The 16,056-nt window shown below is 29.3% G+C and overlaps 2 protein-coding genes across 8 annotated transcripts; both read right to left on the bottom strand.

Moving 5' to 3' along the window:
- Positions 1-3,212: 3,212 nt before the first annotated feature.
- LOC107422067 (protein FAR1-RELATED SEQUENCE 5) lies at positions 3,213-9,143 on the bottom strand. 7 transcript variants are annotated; one of them, XM_060815986.1, is made up of 5 exons: positions 8,832-9,143; positions 7,237-7,347; positions 5,697-6,243; positions 4,379-4,583; positions 3,213-3,472 (listed from the first exon to the last, which is right to left on the bottom strand). In XM_060815986.1, exons 2-4 carry the CDS (start codon positions 7,272-7,274, stop codon positions 4,380-4,382), a joined length of 789 nt encoding a protein of 262 aa, XP_060671969.1. In that variant the 5' UTR covers positions 7,275-7,347; positions 8,832-9,143; the 3' UTR covers positions 3,213-3,472; position 4,379. The 7 variants fall into 7 exon arrangements, with proteins under 7 accessions (XP_060671969.1, XP_060671970.1, XP_024931434.3 ...); XM_060815987.1 differs by having other exon boundaries at positions 7,237-7,342; XM_025075666.3 differs by having other exon boundaries at positions 8,860-9,143.
- A 3,752-nt stretch (positions 9,144-12,895) lies between these two features.
- Positions 12,896-13,399, bottom strand: LOC125423161 (L10-interacting MYB domain-containing protein-like). Its single transcript, XM_048476771.2, has 2 exons — positions 13,256-13,399; positions 12,896-13,177 (listed from the first exon to the last, which is right to left on the bottom strand). The coding sequence occupies exons 1-2, from the start codon at positions 13,397-13,399 to the stop codon at positions 12,896-12,898; spliced, it is 426 nt and encodes a 141-aa protein (XP_048332728.2).
- Positions 13,400-16,056: the final 2,657 nt, after the last annotated feature.

Below are 16,056 nucleotides of genomic sequence, written 5' to 3'. Positions count from 1 at the left end.
TCTTATCTTAAAGTTTACAAGCTTGCTGGAGAAAGAGGCGAATGGAATGGAAGTGGTAGACTTCGAGGATTTCTTCCCTCTTTTTCGTTGCAAGCAATTGTGGTAAAATTTTCAAGTCCCCAACTTGGCTTCAGGCGAAAAAGAAAAAAAAGAAAAAAAGCAGACCTGGTGTGACCTTAGTTTGATGGCATTGCACTAAAAGTAACCTTCTTAGGAACCTGACTTTGAATCTGTCTTCCTTAACCGTGTAGGTATTTTCATTTTGCCTTTTTTAGAGTTTTAGCATGTTACACATTCCAGAGGTCTTAACAGGAAACTGATTGAATTATAAATATATACATACTAGAGGGTTTAATTGTGCAGCTTGAAAATACTAAATTATAATTAACCCCTTTCTTTTCTCTCTATGCTTCAATTTCGGAGTGGATCCCATATTTTTAATTTGTTTTAATTTTTGCTTCAACGTGGGCTTAACAAAGGATCATAGGTGCTTCAAAAATATAATTAAACTAAAATATTAATATATATATATATATATATATATATATCTTTAGTCTATATTATAAGCAAGAAGTTGTACGGTATTTTGGTCTATTTTTACTGTTCAAAATGTTCCTAAAACAGCTGCCTTCTTTGCGTTTTGGCTTTGGTCCTAAACACCGTTGTTTTATAGTCTGAAAACGGCAAACTCCATTTCTTCATCTAACATGTATTTTTCAATTTTTTCCAAAACCAGGATACAAAATATAAAAAGATTGTCCATTAATTTTATAACTTATTACTATATTGCCATTGGATCAATTTCAATACAAAAAGCTTCTTTTATTTTTTTTTTCCTTTTTTTTTTTTTTTGGCATGTATTTTTAAGTGTTATACAATGATACAATTTGATTATAAAATTGATGTTCATATATCTTTAGTTAAAGAAAAATAAATGTTTTAATACGATGAAAAACTTATATTTCATATTTTTTTTCAACTGAGCTATTTTTGTTTATTTAACTAACTTTCTGTAATAAATTCATATAATATAATTACAAAACTAATACCATTCAAAATAATAAATTAATAAATATGTATCATTAATTAATTAAATATCTCAATTACGTATTTTATTTTTTTTAAAGTTAGAATCTTTTAATTTCTTTTTATTAAGGTTTTTCTTATTTTTCTATTCCTATAATACTTTTATGTTTTGTTGTCCTTAGTCTATATTATAAACGAGAAGTTGAACGGTATTTTGGGGTATTTTTACTGTTCAAAATAGTCCAAAAACGGCTGTCTTCTCTGCGTTTTGGTTTTGGTCTTGAGTTTTTTTTTTTTTTTTAATTAAAACCATAAAACGACGTCGTTTTATAGTTTGAAAACGCAGACATTTCTTCATCTAACTTGTATTTTTCAACTTTTTCCAAAACCAAGGTACAAAACATAAAAAATATTGCCCATTAATTACACTGCATATCCTCAAGGTTTTCTTAATTACAATCGGATACCTTCATGTTTATATAATTAAATCCGCATCCCTTCTGACAAAATTTCATTCATAAGAGTGTACCCTCTCTCTTATGTGGTAGTTAAAATTACTTAAAGATATAATTAAACATTGATTTTGAATGATTTGAAAAATAATTTGTTTTTTTTTTTTAATTTGAAAAGATTGAAGCTCAACTGATAGTAAGTAAAAATTTTATTTTTCAAATCAATCAAAATGTTTAATTAATATATATATATAAGGGACATTTAAGTAATTTAACTGCCATATGAAAGAGAGGGTTATATTTTTATGGATGAAGTTTTGTCAGAAGAGATGCAGATATAATTATGTAAACATAAAGATATCTGATTGTGATTAAGGAAAATCTCAAAGATGTACAGTATAATTAACCCTTTTTTTTCACATGTATTTTTTAAGTGTTATACAACATATGCAATTTGATTATAAAATTGATATTCATATATCTTTAACTAAAGCAAAATAAATGTTTTAATACAATGAAAAACTTATATTTCACATTTTTTTTTCTTCAATTGAACCATTTTCGTTTATTTAACTAACTAAAACTATAATAAATTTATATAATATAATTACAAAACTAATAGTATTCAAAAAATAAATTAATAAATTAATAAATATGTATCGTTAATTAAATAAATATCTCAATTATGTATTTTATTTCTTTTTAAGTTAGAATCTTTTAATTTTTTTATTAAGGTTTTCCTTATTTTTCTATTCCTATAATACTTTTTTTTTCTTTTTTGTTATTAAATCATGTTACTTTGGTAAATCTATTAACAATTTATATTTTTTATTTTAACTAGAAATAAATGAACAACTACAAAATATTATTAATTTTTTTATTTTAAATATAAAACAAATCAGCATTACTTAGTTGAAAAAATTTTAGAACTGGATTTGCATTTTTTAAAAGAAAGGAATGGCAGTTTCGTAATATAAACTAAATTTATGGCTTTTGTTTTAATTAAAACAGGCTTTGGTTTTGTAAAAAGTAAAAGACAATAGTAGATGTAGGAAAGGGCGGGTGTATGAGCGGGTGTCCAAATGAATGTAATTAGCATTTTTTTTTTTTTTTCTTTTCAGTTTCCCAGTTGTGTAGTGCAATTACATAAGTATAAAATAGAAATTTTACATTTTATCATACACAAATCCGATCTAAAATTTTCGAATCCCATGGTGTGGTTTCTCTGTACCACTATTTGAACTGTGTTATAAAAGCTCACCGATTGACAAGATTTAATTTTAATGATGAAAAATCTGCAGAGGTTCAATTTTATAATAATTATTCATTATCTGTATTTACTTAAAATTCTTTTAAAATTTTTGTACTATAATCTATATATAATTATATATGTTTGATGAATATGTTTAATACATGTTTGATAAACCACTTTAGAATTAAAATCTTATATTGTTATCTTTGTTATATTTTTAGATTAAATATAAATTAAAAAGTATATAGAATAGTAAATCTGGTGCACGTGGCCAAATCTAGTATATATATAAGAGGAAAATTATGGTACGGGTAGACAACCATATATGTCCAAAATGAAAGCAAGTTAAAATGAGAGTCTCACAATCGTTTGGCCAAATCATTATTTTCTGAGACGACAATATTAATTTTGAATTCCACTCCTGGATTAAAAGTAATTAAAAAAAAAAAAAATTATGCATGCTGAACTTCATGAGACAGAGATGATGCAAAAATGTTGTCTCTCCTGTACTGCTATATTCATATTCAAAACATATCAAGACATGGCTAGAGCCATCAGCTGGTACTACAACCTAATCATCGCCAGATAGGGCAAAGAAAATTACTTTTAGGTTAACATATTCCATGAAACCGGTATTGAATGCATGAAGACATCATGTTATCTCCAATCATTCGCTATCAACAATGGTTAGACCAACTGATCAGCAACTCTCCAAAATCTATCTTCACCAAGAAGTATTTTCCTGGGAAACAGAGTTAAAAGTTACAGCTAATGAAACGACACTAAAGCTTAAAAGCAACATAAAAGTTGCTTCTCAATTATATGAATAAATAGGTTCAACCAAAAGCAGAAAGATCACTTTTCATACAACTAGAGTTTCCAACTATAACAGCAGTTAATAATCACCAGCTTGACAATCTCATGAAAGAATAATCATCAGCATAAACAATACTGGAAGAAATTGTTTCCTATTTCTATTTTAATTCTAATTTCCTTTGGAAAAGATAACCTCAAACTTGCTTTGAAACCTAAAACATATATTTATTGCGTAAAAAAAACATAGAATGCAAAATTGAAGTTGAAAGTTTAATAAGCATTTCTAATCAGTCTGAACCAAGAAACATATTTCCATTGTAGGGGAATCGGAATTAGACTGAAAAGTAGACATAATTATTTCTACTGTAAACCTAATATTCTACTGCATACCAAAGCAGCTAGGAAAAAGTTACTTATTGAGCATCATAATTTATTTTAACCTACATTTTGTATTTTCAAACAGATCAGAGTGTTAAAGCACTGCTCAACCTTGATTAAAACAACTTCGTGCACGCCTACACTTCTAGTAGTTAAAACAAAAATGTTATTTGTTATATAATGGAATGCATAAAAATAAAATAACAAAACCCCTTCTTTTTAAGAATTTCACCTAAAAGAGATTAAACCACATCTTGCTTGAATTGTCAACAATTGTGGCTTCCCCCAACTTCTATCTAGAAAATTAATTTGAAATTGAAACATAACATGCCATGAAGGCAAGAACATAATTACTAATGATGAGCTTGTTAAAGTGTAGCCAGCCTTAGAAAGATCTGCCTTAAATGAAACCAAGACTGTAACCAAACCAAGAGAAATCAGAAATGATACTCACTCTAGTCAGAGGATGAACTGTCTTGCTCTTCAGCCTCAAGTTCTCTCATATTCTTTGTTATTACATCAACTTTCAAGGATAGCCTCTGAGTATGTTCCTCAATATATCTCCAAACCATCTGTAGCTTCTCTTGGTAAGCTGCCGATTTCTTTCTCTCACGATGCAGCTCTGTGGAAAGTTCCCGGATTTTTAAATCCTTTTCATCCTAAAGGCAGATAGAAATTGATAATTAGATATCAAACACATCAGAATACAAGCTTATACAAGTAACCAAATTTCAAAAAGGAAATTAAATGAAGAACTACGAGAACAAATAAAATGCAGCCGAATGACAAGATAATTATTGGGATTTAGACATTGAGCAGATGCTTGATTTGTCCTACAGTCCTACCACTCATTTTCTACCACATCAGATTTATGGATCAAATCCAATCAACTTATGGAACCCAGTAGAATACAGGGGAAGTAGTTACATACATAAAGATGGAGATAAGTCAATTATTTTATACAAAAATAATAATCAATTTATATTGTTTTTTATGTATTTTTTTGTAGTCTTTTTACCATATTGTATTTAAAAATGGATGTTAGGTGTGAGCAAGCATAAACAACTCTCAACGTTTGCATTCACAGCAACCACTCATTCCACAGGAACAACAATTTTTTTTATAAAGCTAGCATACAAAGAAAATTTATAAACATCTAACCATTTCCCACTTTTAAGCTGATGTGAGAACACTTTTTTTTCTTTTTCACTGGTACAAGGAAAATATAAAAGTTTGGCTTCCACCCCAAACACAAAAATTTTCTTTCAGTTTTTTAATTTTTGTTATTTGACAATGAAATTTCTTCTGAATATTAGTTATAAAATCAAAAGTAGAAATGAAAATATATCATATAGAAGTGGAAATAAGAAAGTAAATTCACAGTTTAGTTACAATTAGTTTTAATCTTACATAATTCTAGATCTCGGTGTACCTAGAAAAGAAAATTTTTTAGAAAAGATAAAAACAGGAGTGTTCATTTAGGAAATTAGAATGTATTTTATCAGTTTAAAAAACTATATTAGAGTTTAATTCAACTCCTCAGTTAATAAAGTTTCCCCATCATAAGGGTGTTTAATTTAATATATAAGTTTTAAATTGTAACGCTAAGGGTAGTATACAGTTTGTTTAATGAATAGGTTAGATATTATCAGATAGTCTCCAACTTTGTCCTTCTTCATCCTTTTCTTTATCTTTCGAGTTTCTACTCTACTTCCCCTCTTTTTCTTACCTCAGATCATTTCATTATAAATGTATTTGCAACCAAAGCATACCTCACAAAATGCAATCCTATGCGAACGTCGAGGTGGTACATTACTAGGATTTAGCTCATGATTATGTTCTTTTACAAATCCATATATTACCCACTTTCCTCCATCTTTTGCTGCTATCCTCAGCATTGCGTTGCACCCCTCTCTGGTGGCTGGCCGTGATGGAAGTACCCTGTTTAATCGGTTTGCATGTTTTTCTGCCCGAAAACCTTCTTTTGAGCAAACAAATTCTCGACCAATGATGGCGTTATCTTTTAGTGAACGACGTGTACGATTGTTCCGGATAGTGAATCCCATACGCCTTCCATACATCTCATAGAACTCTCTAGCATTCTCTGCCGATTGAAACTCCATGCCAATAACTGGTTCAAAAGGTTCAAAAGTCAAAGGAAAATTTTCAGTAGATGATTGAATCATATCTTCATTTCCATCCAAAGTATCTGATAACTCATCGTCAGCTGTATCATGACCATCAAAGGTTTCATCTAGCCAACGCCTGTAGTTTCTGTTAGGACTAAATTCCAGGTCAGAGGTGCTTGCCATCATAAACCTGCCATAAATGAGACAAGTTTCAGAATCAAGCAAACACATTTTGCCATTAAAAAAATAGAAAAAAAAAGAAGGAAGCAAAATCATAGTTTTGAAGCCTCAAAATTTGAGAAAATAAAAAGCAAACACTGCAACTAAAATTTTCAAGCAGCTAAATAACCAACCTTATCAAATTTATAAATTCATCAAGAAGTCTAAGCTTCTGTTTAGGTGACATGCAGATTGTTAACTGATATAGGAATAAAGTTCCAAGTTTTCCCTTTGAGAAAGGCATTATGAACCACAAAACATGATACAATAGGCATGTTGGTATTAAATTACTTGAAATTAATCATTTCCCCATGTAAATTATCAACTTGATAATTCCAGAAATTAAAAGATCCAGCATTCAATGAGATGAGTTACATTTATCAATCAAATGCATAATGGGTACAAACAGATAACCAACCTGTTACTTCAGCCTATATTCCAGTGAATGGAAGAATAGCAGAGTATATGACTTCTTGTAAAAAAAGTGAATTATTCTAGCAGGAAGATGGTAAACAGGACAAATTAATTTTGTCACACTTTATGTCTCCCCTACTCATATTGTGCTACGGGCTTTTATGGGTCGGCTTATTCTCAATAGCCTACTCTTCCAAAGTTTCCATTTTTACATGTAAACTGCAATAATTTTTGTTTATAGGACCTTTGATTGTTCAGACCATTAAATGGTATATAGGAGTCCTCTTAGCTTTATAGGTTTAAAGGCTTTGTTGCAGGAGTCCTCTTAACTTTATAGGTTTAAAGGCTTTGTTGCCCAAACTAGGTTTTATGTCTGATAACCTACACCAAGTTTACAGTCCACACTATCTTCAATACCAGCCTATAGGCATGAATCTATAAGTAAGAATTAAGATACATTTTAAACAATTAGTTCATTTATTTTTGAGCACGTATAATACCAACGTCTTATCCCTGTATTGAGAGGAATGCATAGGAAAATTCTAATTACCTTTTATGTTGGCTTGAAATGCATAACTGAGTCCACATCCAATCAAGCTAAGCTTTTTGGAACTTGCAAACATCCATACCCCTTAATATTCATCAAGGCCTAAACCCTAAACTGCAGAGTTATCAGTTATATACAATTCATATACTTGTTAAACTAATTGCACTAACAAGGTGGACATTTTCACATATAGTGTTTTTCAACCCACCCTTATATAAGTATTGTGATTCTATTATTTCAACTCATGCATCTAAGATTAAAAATAAATAAATAAATAAATAATAAAAAATAATATCAACAAACAATACAGTGTGATTAAATTTCAAAGCCTACGTGAAGGCTAGAAAACACCTCACTCCCCTTTATATTAATTAAAGCTTCAATCATGGACTACACATTCAATTAATTCTATTACACCGCTAATTGCACTACAAGCTTGGCAGTTTTTATGTTTAAAGTATTTCGGCCCTTCCTCTCGAGTAAAATTTTGCCATTCTTTTTACTCATGCATAAGAGATACAAATAAAAAATTGAAGTAAAAAAAATGTCTAACCTACAGCAATGGATTACACAAAGTCAAAAGTGTTGGTGTTGCCTAGTTAGATTGGTTAAGTTATAGAACATGAAAATGGTTATTCACATAAACAACTCAATGAGAAAGGATTAGTTTTTTTAGTTTTCTTCTTTTTTTTTTTTTCTTTTTTTTTTTTTTTTTTTTTCTCTCTGTTTGAAATGCATAGAGAATAGAATTTTGTTTTTCTTTATGTTTCACAAAATGCACAAGGAGTTAGATCAAATCTCATAATAAAAGTGAAGTTTATTCAATTGACGTACTAAAAGCAAACTCATCATATTGTAATTTTATCTATCAACAAAAGAGTTGACAAGCTAAGGAAACATTAATCTAAGACACTTCTTGGAATTTTTTATCTAGTTATCTATAAGACAACCAGAATTATCCACATTTTACTGCATACAGAAAAATGGTGATGAACAATAATATCATGCCTAATGAAAAGATCAACAAATAATCATTTCAAGAGTTTTTTAATCTATACTGTGTATTCACACAAAACACATCCTAAAATGAAGATTACAGCCCTTTCGAACCATGAAAAAGCACAAATTTTCATATGTTCATGCATTTATACAGCTGCTCAACTTAGAGGAACATTTTCTTTTTAGTATAGTTTTGACTAATAAACGAGAAAATATCAAAGTCAAGAATACAATTTCTGTTTCACAAACTTCAGACTCTCAACTTAAATAATCCCAAATAATAATAATAATAATAATAATAATAGTAAAATTGGCATTTCAAACGAATGTTGGCTCTCTGTCAAAAAAATCTAAATATTGCTGATTCATACAAAAATTTTAGAAAGTCAATGGATTCTTAATTCAATGGTAAACAGAACCAGCAAAATCTACAAAAGAAATAAATAAATAATACTAATCCGACGATTTCAATACGAAATGTGATGCGTTGTGATGGAAATGCACAAAGAGCAATGAGCTTCCACTTGGTCCAACTTGATTCTCAACTATTTAAAAAGAAAACAACAATTGCAATTAGAAATCAAGAAACTGGAGCATACATATTGAGATAAGAGAAGCAGTTGAAACCTCAGAAATCACTGATTCGAGAAGCGAGGAAGGGAGAGAGAGAGAGAGAGAGAGAGTGAAATTCGAAGCTGAGAAAAATAGCAGGGACCAGTAAACTGAAAACCCTAACCCTTGAATTTGTTTCTTCTTCTGAGAGATTGAGAGAGTGAGTTTGAGGAAGTTTTTACAGTTTGAGCTTGCGTAGAAGAAGAAGAAGAAGAAGAAGGAAGAAAAAGTAAAACTGACATCTTTGACTTTACGGTTGAGCGGAACCAAAATTTCGGAACCTTGTTTTTATTCATCTTCAGTAATTTGATACTTTTTCCAATATTTTACTGCCTGGAAACTCAAAAACTTTTTGTTTCTTCAATACTTAATTTATTTAAGTTATCATTTATCACAATCATCCTAACCAAAAATACAAATATATTATATGTAAATTATCACAAATATTAATTATGTATCAAATAAATTCACCACTATTACCAACAAAGTGCTAGTTAAATTAGTAGCAGTCTTTGTTAAAAAGATTAAAGGTTCAAGTTGTCCACCACTATTGAACAAAAAACCAGTTCCACTAATTCCATATCAAAAGAAATTCCACTAATTCTATATCAAAAATAAAAATAATAAAAGTTCAATTCATTTTTTGAAGATTTTAAAACATTGGTTTTTCCATTTAATTGTGCAAAAGTGCACATTCTTACCTCACACAAATTAAATTTAATTAATTAAATAAGAATTTATTTGGAGGCACATTGATGGTAAAAAGTCTATTGTTTTACCAAAAAAAAAAAATTTGAGTTCAGTTTTGCTATCTTGATAAAAATATGATGATAAAATCTACTGTTTTTCAAAATAAAATTTTTGAGTTCAATTTTGTTATCATGATGCAAAATAAAATAATATGTCAAAACGAAATAGAAATTATTTTTTATAATAAAAAAAAGTAAAGTACACATTCTTACCTCACACAAATTAAAATTAATTAATTAATTAAATAAGAATTTATTTGGAGGTATTTTGATGGTAAAGTTTACTGTTCTTTCAAATAAAATTTTTGAGTTCTATTTTGTTATCATGATAAAAATAAAATAATATGTTAAAATCAAAGAGAAATTTAAAAATAATAATAATAAAAAATAAAAAATAGTCGCCCAAAGTAGCCTGCTAGTACAGAGAGAGAAAAATGTGAAAATAATATGAAAATTGGAAAAGCAATCATTTGCAGTTTGTTAAGGCATTTAGTTCTATTTCTTATAAATTATGTGTAGTTTATTTTAATTTATTTGTTACTGTTAATTACTGAAAATTATAGTTTATTGAATATATCAATTAACTACAAATGTCAAATGAATAAAATTAAAATTAAAAACCAATATAATTTTAATTTGTGTTTCATTTAGTTTTTTTTTTTTTTAATTTATACTTAATAGATATGTTTAAATTTATAGTAAACTAACAAATTCTTAAAGTAAGCAAATTACACTCAACTTGAGATATCACCATATTCATAAAATAGCTGAACATCAAGTTTTGGATTTCTAAGGACCTGTTTGGCTATGTTTTCCGTTTTCTGTTTTTGAAATATTATTTTCAGAAATGAAAATAGAAAACTGTTTTCTCTTGTTTTACGAAAATAATGAGCGTTTGGCCATTGATGTTTGAAAACAGTTTTTAACACCAAAAAACAGAAAACATGTTTGGTTACATGTTTTTAAACAGTTTTTTGTTTTTATTTTTATTATTATTATTTTTTTGGTTACATACAAAGTTTTTATTTATTTTTCTTTCATACAAAGAACCTTATATATAATATATGTAGCTATAATATATTTATATATATTTACATAATATTAATTCATTCCCATATTAATGAATTATATACATATATAATATAAAATATATATTGAAATCTAATATAACTTCTTTTTTTACGTTGAATTTTTTTGTCTATTATTATATAATAAAACGTAATTGATAGTATATAATAAAATAATTATTGTCAATAGGAAATTAAATTTTATAAGTCTAATATAAAATCTCCAACTATAAATATCCATTAAATTAATAATTTTACATATGAATAACATAGTCATGCCACATTATTTGTGAAAGCTGATTTCGATAAGCTGCCATAGTTGTTGCTGCTTCGTCTGACAAATCTATACTATTGTTTGATCCACTTGTACTAGCTTCTTCATCTTCAATCTCTTGTTCTTCTTCTTCCCATTGTGTAAACATAACATCATTTTGTGCCCACTTTCAAATGAAATTATATAGTGTACAACAAGCTATAACTATCAAAGGTTGTCTATTTTGCTTGTAAGGTGGCATCATTTTCAAAATTCGAAACCGCGCTTTCAACACACCAAAGCAACGTTCAATAACATTTCTAAGTGAAGAATGCTTATAATTAAACAATTCTTTTGGTCCTCTTGGTTGGCGACCTCTACCATGATATTCTTGCAAATGATATCTTTAACCTCGAAATGGAGGAAGAAAACCCATGGTACATGGAAATCCAGAATCAACAACATAATATTCACCTAAAAAGATACAAAAAATGAAATCATGTATGGAAATTTTTTATACTAAAAAACATCAAATAAGACAATAAAATTTTTTATGTTTACCTTCTTTAGGTAATGGAAATTTATTCTCAGATCTTGTAATTGCATCAAGAAAAACTCTTGAATCATTTGCAGTGCCCTCCCAACCAGTAAACGAAAGTAAACATCATATTGAAATTGCATGCACATAAAACATTTTGAGTCACTATAGATTTTCTACCTCTATTGCTAACTTGCTTTTCAGCAGGGACATGTGCGCTTATGTGTGTGCCATCAATTGCACCAATACATTTCTAAAAACACCAAAATATTATAGTATTAGTTTTAAAAAAGTAACTAAGAGTAACAAAATTTATAAATTATATTTACAAAAGCAAGCATTTGCCTCAAACCATGGAAAATATTTTGGATTGTTGACGATATGTGAAGGCAATGGAGAGTTTGTATGACATATCAATTCTTTTCCAAGTCTACATATTGCTCTTAGTGTCAAAGTGAAATGTCTATCCACAGTTTCAAGGGAATGTTGAAAACGATCTGCTATAAGTCTCATTCCCACATTGTGACCAATTATTATAAGAAACATAGCAAGTGCTTCTTCAACTCTAACTTCTTTAGTATCTTTCAAATATTCATGTTGCTTCAAACAAGTACAAGGAGAAAGAAAAATATTTTTGTCCATTTGAAACAACTCATAGCATGGTTTTTCACTCCCATTCAACAATTCTATTATAAAATTTTTACACTCAACATTGAAGTTCTTTGAGGTATTTTTTCTAGAAAACGCTTAGTGTACTCACATACATCAAGAAACATCATAAAGTCTTGAAACTCTTCATCTGAACTAGAAGAAGAGGAACTATTTATATCATCCATAGATGAGTTTTACCTATTGTCCTTCCTGCATATAATATTAAAATATAAATATATATTAAGACGAAAGAATTAAAAGATCTCAACTTCTAAAACAATTTAACCATCCAATAATCAAGCACACCATTAACCAAGTGTAGGCAAACATAGCATTCATTTGAACATATCATCTAAACATATAAAGTATAAAAATCCAAACATATAAAACATACAAAAATCTAAAAAAATCCAAACATATTATTCCACAAACATTAAACCGACAAAATTAAATCCTAATATATCAAATCCTACTACAGATATAATTATGATATATGATAATCTAGCTAAAGACTATCTAACCAAGCCTTCTTCCTAGGCGAAGACATATGGATAAATATCTCTCTCCAATCTGCCTCTCTCAACTTTTCTACTGCTTTAAGATAAGTAGCATTGTTAACTCCATCTATTGCTTCAAGAAGGCTCACACATGTAGCAATGGAACAATCTTTTGCATTACCAATACTATTATCATCCAAACTATAGGAACTTTGATATTTTTCTGCCTTAGCTTTAGCAACTTCTGTCTTTGCCTTTGCTGTCTCTGTCCATGCTTGGATTGCATCACTCATTTGTTATGACCTAGTTTCCTTTTTACTTCTACGTTCTGAGCTAGATGATGCAGTGCATTTCCTTAAATTGCTTGTTAATTTATCGAGAGTAGAAAAGGGATCATCACGTCTAATGTTAACATGTGCACTCTCAGCCTCCAATTCCATCTCATCATCAGTATTGGGTGGATCACTAGTAGATGCATGACGAAACACTCCAGTAGCAGTTGACTTGTTAAATATAATTCTTAATAGCTTGTAATGCTCACATCCTTTCTTTTGAAATTGAGTTGCTTTAGGATGCACCTAAAAGAATAAATAATATATTCATCAACGTATAATAATAATAATATATTGTATATCCTCAAACGAAAGTACATATACCCATATATAGTTTTGCCACATTTCATCTGTAGCATTCACAGTATTAGTTTCAGCATCCCAACCAAATCCAGTATGTTGCAACAGCTCACTAAACTCACGATGCTTACTTCGAAGCCTATTGAATTTCTGCTTAATTTGCTTCATGTTGTAGTTTCTTTTAGACTTATTATTCAGAGCTTCAAGCATATTAGTTCATTCCTTTGAACTGAACTGACCATCTTTCATACCACCTTTGTTTATTAAATTTACCATAACATCTATATAAATCTTTTCATTGGTAGCACCCCATGGAGTTGAATCATCACCACCATCATTTTCCATAGTTGATATCGCACAAATATACTACAGAAAAAATAAACAGCAGAATTGAAGCAATCATCATAAACATTTCTAGGAATTTAAAAGTTTCAACAAAGGGAATCATCATAGAAAGTGAGAGAGACAAATTCCATGCTGACACAAAGACAAAACAATCAATGAAAAGGCAAGAAAGATGATCAACATGAACATATTGAACATGCGCAACTTTACATGATTTTTTGACCAGAATATTGCAGCCTTACATGATTTTTAATCTAAACGTTATAGCCACAGGCATTTTATCAAACTAATTACACACATGGAGGGTATGGAAGATTAATCTACATTCATATCTCTAGCTCCTGTTTCCTATCCATTTCTTTGCATGTCTTTGTTAGTCCATTCTATACCCACTTCTTAATTTATATCATCAAACTCTATGAAAATCAAAATTTTGCCAGTTTCTACAGATTTTTTTTTTTTTTTTTTAGTGCTGCTTATAAACATTCATCCAAACTGAATAATATATATATATATATATATATATCTAAAAGAAACCCACCATAAGAAATGTCCACCTATATATATATAAATATATATACATGTAGAGCTTTGACAAAATCCATAAAAGCACACGGTTCCATATGCTTTGTTTCTTTTTTTTTTTATATATATATATATAAACATGTGAAACATCAAAATTGTCACCAAGGCACACGGCTCCATACATGTATATGGCAAAAGGTATCCACATGTCTTTTGTTTAGCCACACAAACTTTTTCTTGACTCCATGCATATATATATATATATATACACACACATGTCAAAACATCCCATCCCTTATCTTTTTTTCTTTTATTTGTATATGTATGTATGTGTACACGGTTTCATGTATATATATGTTTCAAAAAAGGTGTCCACACGTCTCAATTAGGCCACACTTGCACTTCACATTTGAATATGTGTTTTATATAAAACTATTCTCTTCTGTATAGCTTTTTACCCAGATCACCAAAAAAACAAAGGCATAGAAAAGGGAAATTCAATATGGCAAAAAGTTGCTCTAGACAGTTGGAAGGAAGCTTGGCAGGCTTAGCGGGCTGAGCAGCAGCAGCAGCAGAAGGAGCTATCAGGTTTATTTGGTTTTTCTTAAAATAGAAAACTCACAGTCAAAATAACCAAACAAAAAGAAAAAAAAAACTCACTATGTTTTTTTTTTTTTTTTCCCATGTACTCAATTAAAGTAGGTAGAAAAATAGAATTTTTCAAAAAGGAAAAGTTTGCACCCACTTTCGGGGTTGTGAGCAAAGCATAAGAACAAGGGATGCTTTCATTTATGAAATTTCAATGAAGCTACCACAGAACAAAACACACAGAACATCTGTTTGACTTTTCAACATCAAAGCACTTGCATGAAATTCAATCACACATGATCTGAAAATTCTACCAAGTTTCACAGAAGTTAAAAGAGTACAAAAAGAATGTTAGATACTATGAAGTTGCATGTAAGATTCTAGATTAGATGATTAATTGATAAGAGTACTGATATGTTGAGGGTGCATGATTAAATGGTTTAAAATTACTTTCAGTTAGTGCTTTCAACTTTATACTAGTTTCTGGCACTATCACTACCAGTTAGTGCTTAAAAGTTATCACTACAAACAATTAATATATCAGAGCCAAAAAAAAAAAAAAAAAATAGAAACGATTAATAGATATATATATATTATTTTTACAGCAGAATTATACAAGATCAATGACTTCCCTGAAACCTTATTAAACTTGACTAACAAACTTAAAAATCTTACAAAAATGATTTGTTGAGAGGAAACTTGAGGAGCCCCTAATAGACAAGCACTTTATGTACACAGAAATAGAACACTGAGAAGAATAATGAAGAACAGAGAATAGCAGAATTTGATCAAATAATAATAATACATCGGACAGAGCCTAACTAGAGTTAACTAATAATTAGCCAACTAACTATCTGACTCAGCACTGATAAGTTTTTCTTTCATTCATTTAGATATAGTTATTCTTCAACATATCATATTCAGGACTTAAAATTGAATTTATAACTTGGCACCAACCTTTACATCTCAATCGCACATGATCTGAAAATTCTACCAAGTTTCACAGAAGTGTGGAGGAGGAGGAGGAGCAAGCTTCTGAGCAAGTTGGGTTGAATTTGATGTTTTTTTTGTTAAAATTTTAGGAATGGCAAGCCCGACAGAAGGAAAAGACAGAAGTTCCATTGAAGACATTGGGAGGAAGAAGAAGAAGAAGAAAAAAAGTTCCATAGTATCGTGGAATTGGTATGAGACTCAAAGGCTAACCAAGAAAAATTCACAATCAATAATAAGCAATTAAACCCAAATCCAACAAAACTACAAACGCAATTTATCAACAGACAAAATCCAACTAGTATTGAAAGATTTAAGAAGCGAGGAAAACATGATCGGTGAACTTGAGCAGAGATCTGTTCGAAATTTGTTGAAGG

The sequence above is a fragment of the Ziziphus jujuba genome, chromosome 3 (assembly GCF_031755915.1).
Source record: "Ziziphus jujuba cultivar Dongzao chromosome 3, ASM3175591v1".
Taxonomy (NCBI): Eukaryota; Viridiplantae; Streptophyta; class Magnoliopsida; order Rosales; family Rhamnaceae; genus Ziziphus; species Ziziphus jujuba.
The sequence above is the reverse complement of the archived record's forward strand: the minus strand, read 5'-3'. Positions and strand labels throughout refer to the sequence as shown.

Bases quoted from the DNA above. Each gene is read 5' to 3' on its own strand.
- LOC107422067 (XM_060815986.1), bottom strand. From the start codon at position 7,274: ATGTGGACTCAGTTATGCATTTCAAGCCAACATAAAAG. The intron at 6,244-7,236 runs GTAATTAGAATT...CATTTATGGCAG, and splicing joins ATTTCAAGCCAACATAAAAG to GTTTATGATGGCAAGCACCT. The intron at 4,584-5,696 runs GTATGCTTTGGT...ATCTGCCTTTAG, and splicing joins ATAGGATTGCATTTTGTGAG to GATGAAAAGGATTTAAAAAT.
- LOC125423161 (XM_048476771.2), bottom strand. From the start codon at position 13,399: ATGAAGCAAATTAAGCAGAAATTCAATAGGCTTCGAAGTAAGCATCGT. The intron at 13,178-13,255 runs GTATATGTACTT...TTATTCTTTTAG, and splicing joins TGTGGCAAAACTATATATGG to GTGCATCCTAAAGCAACTCA.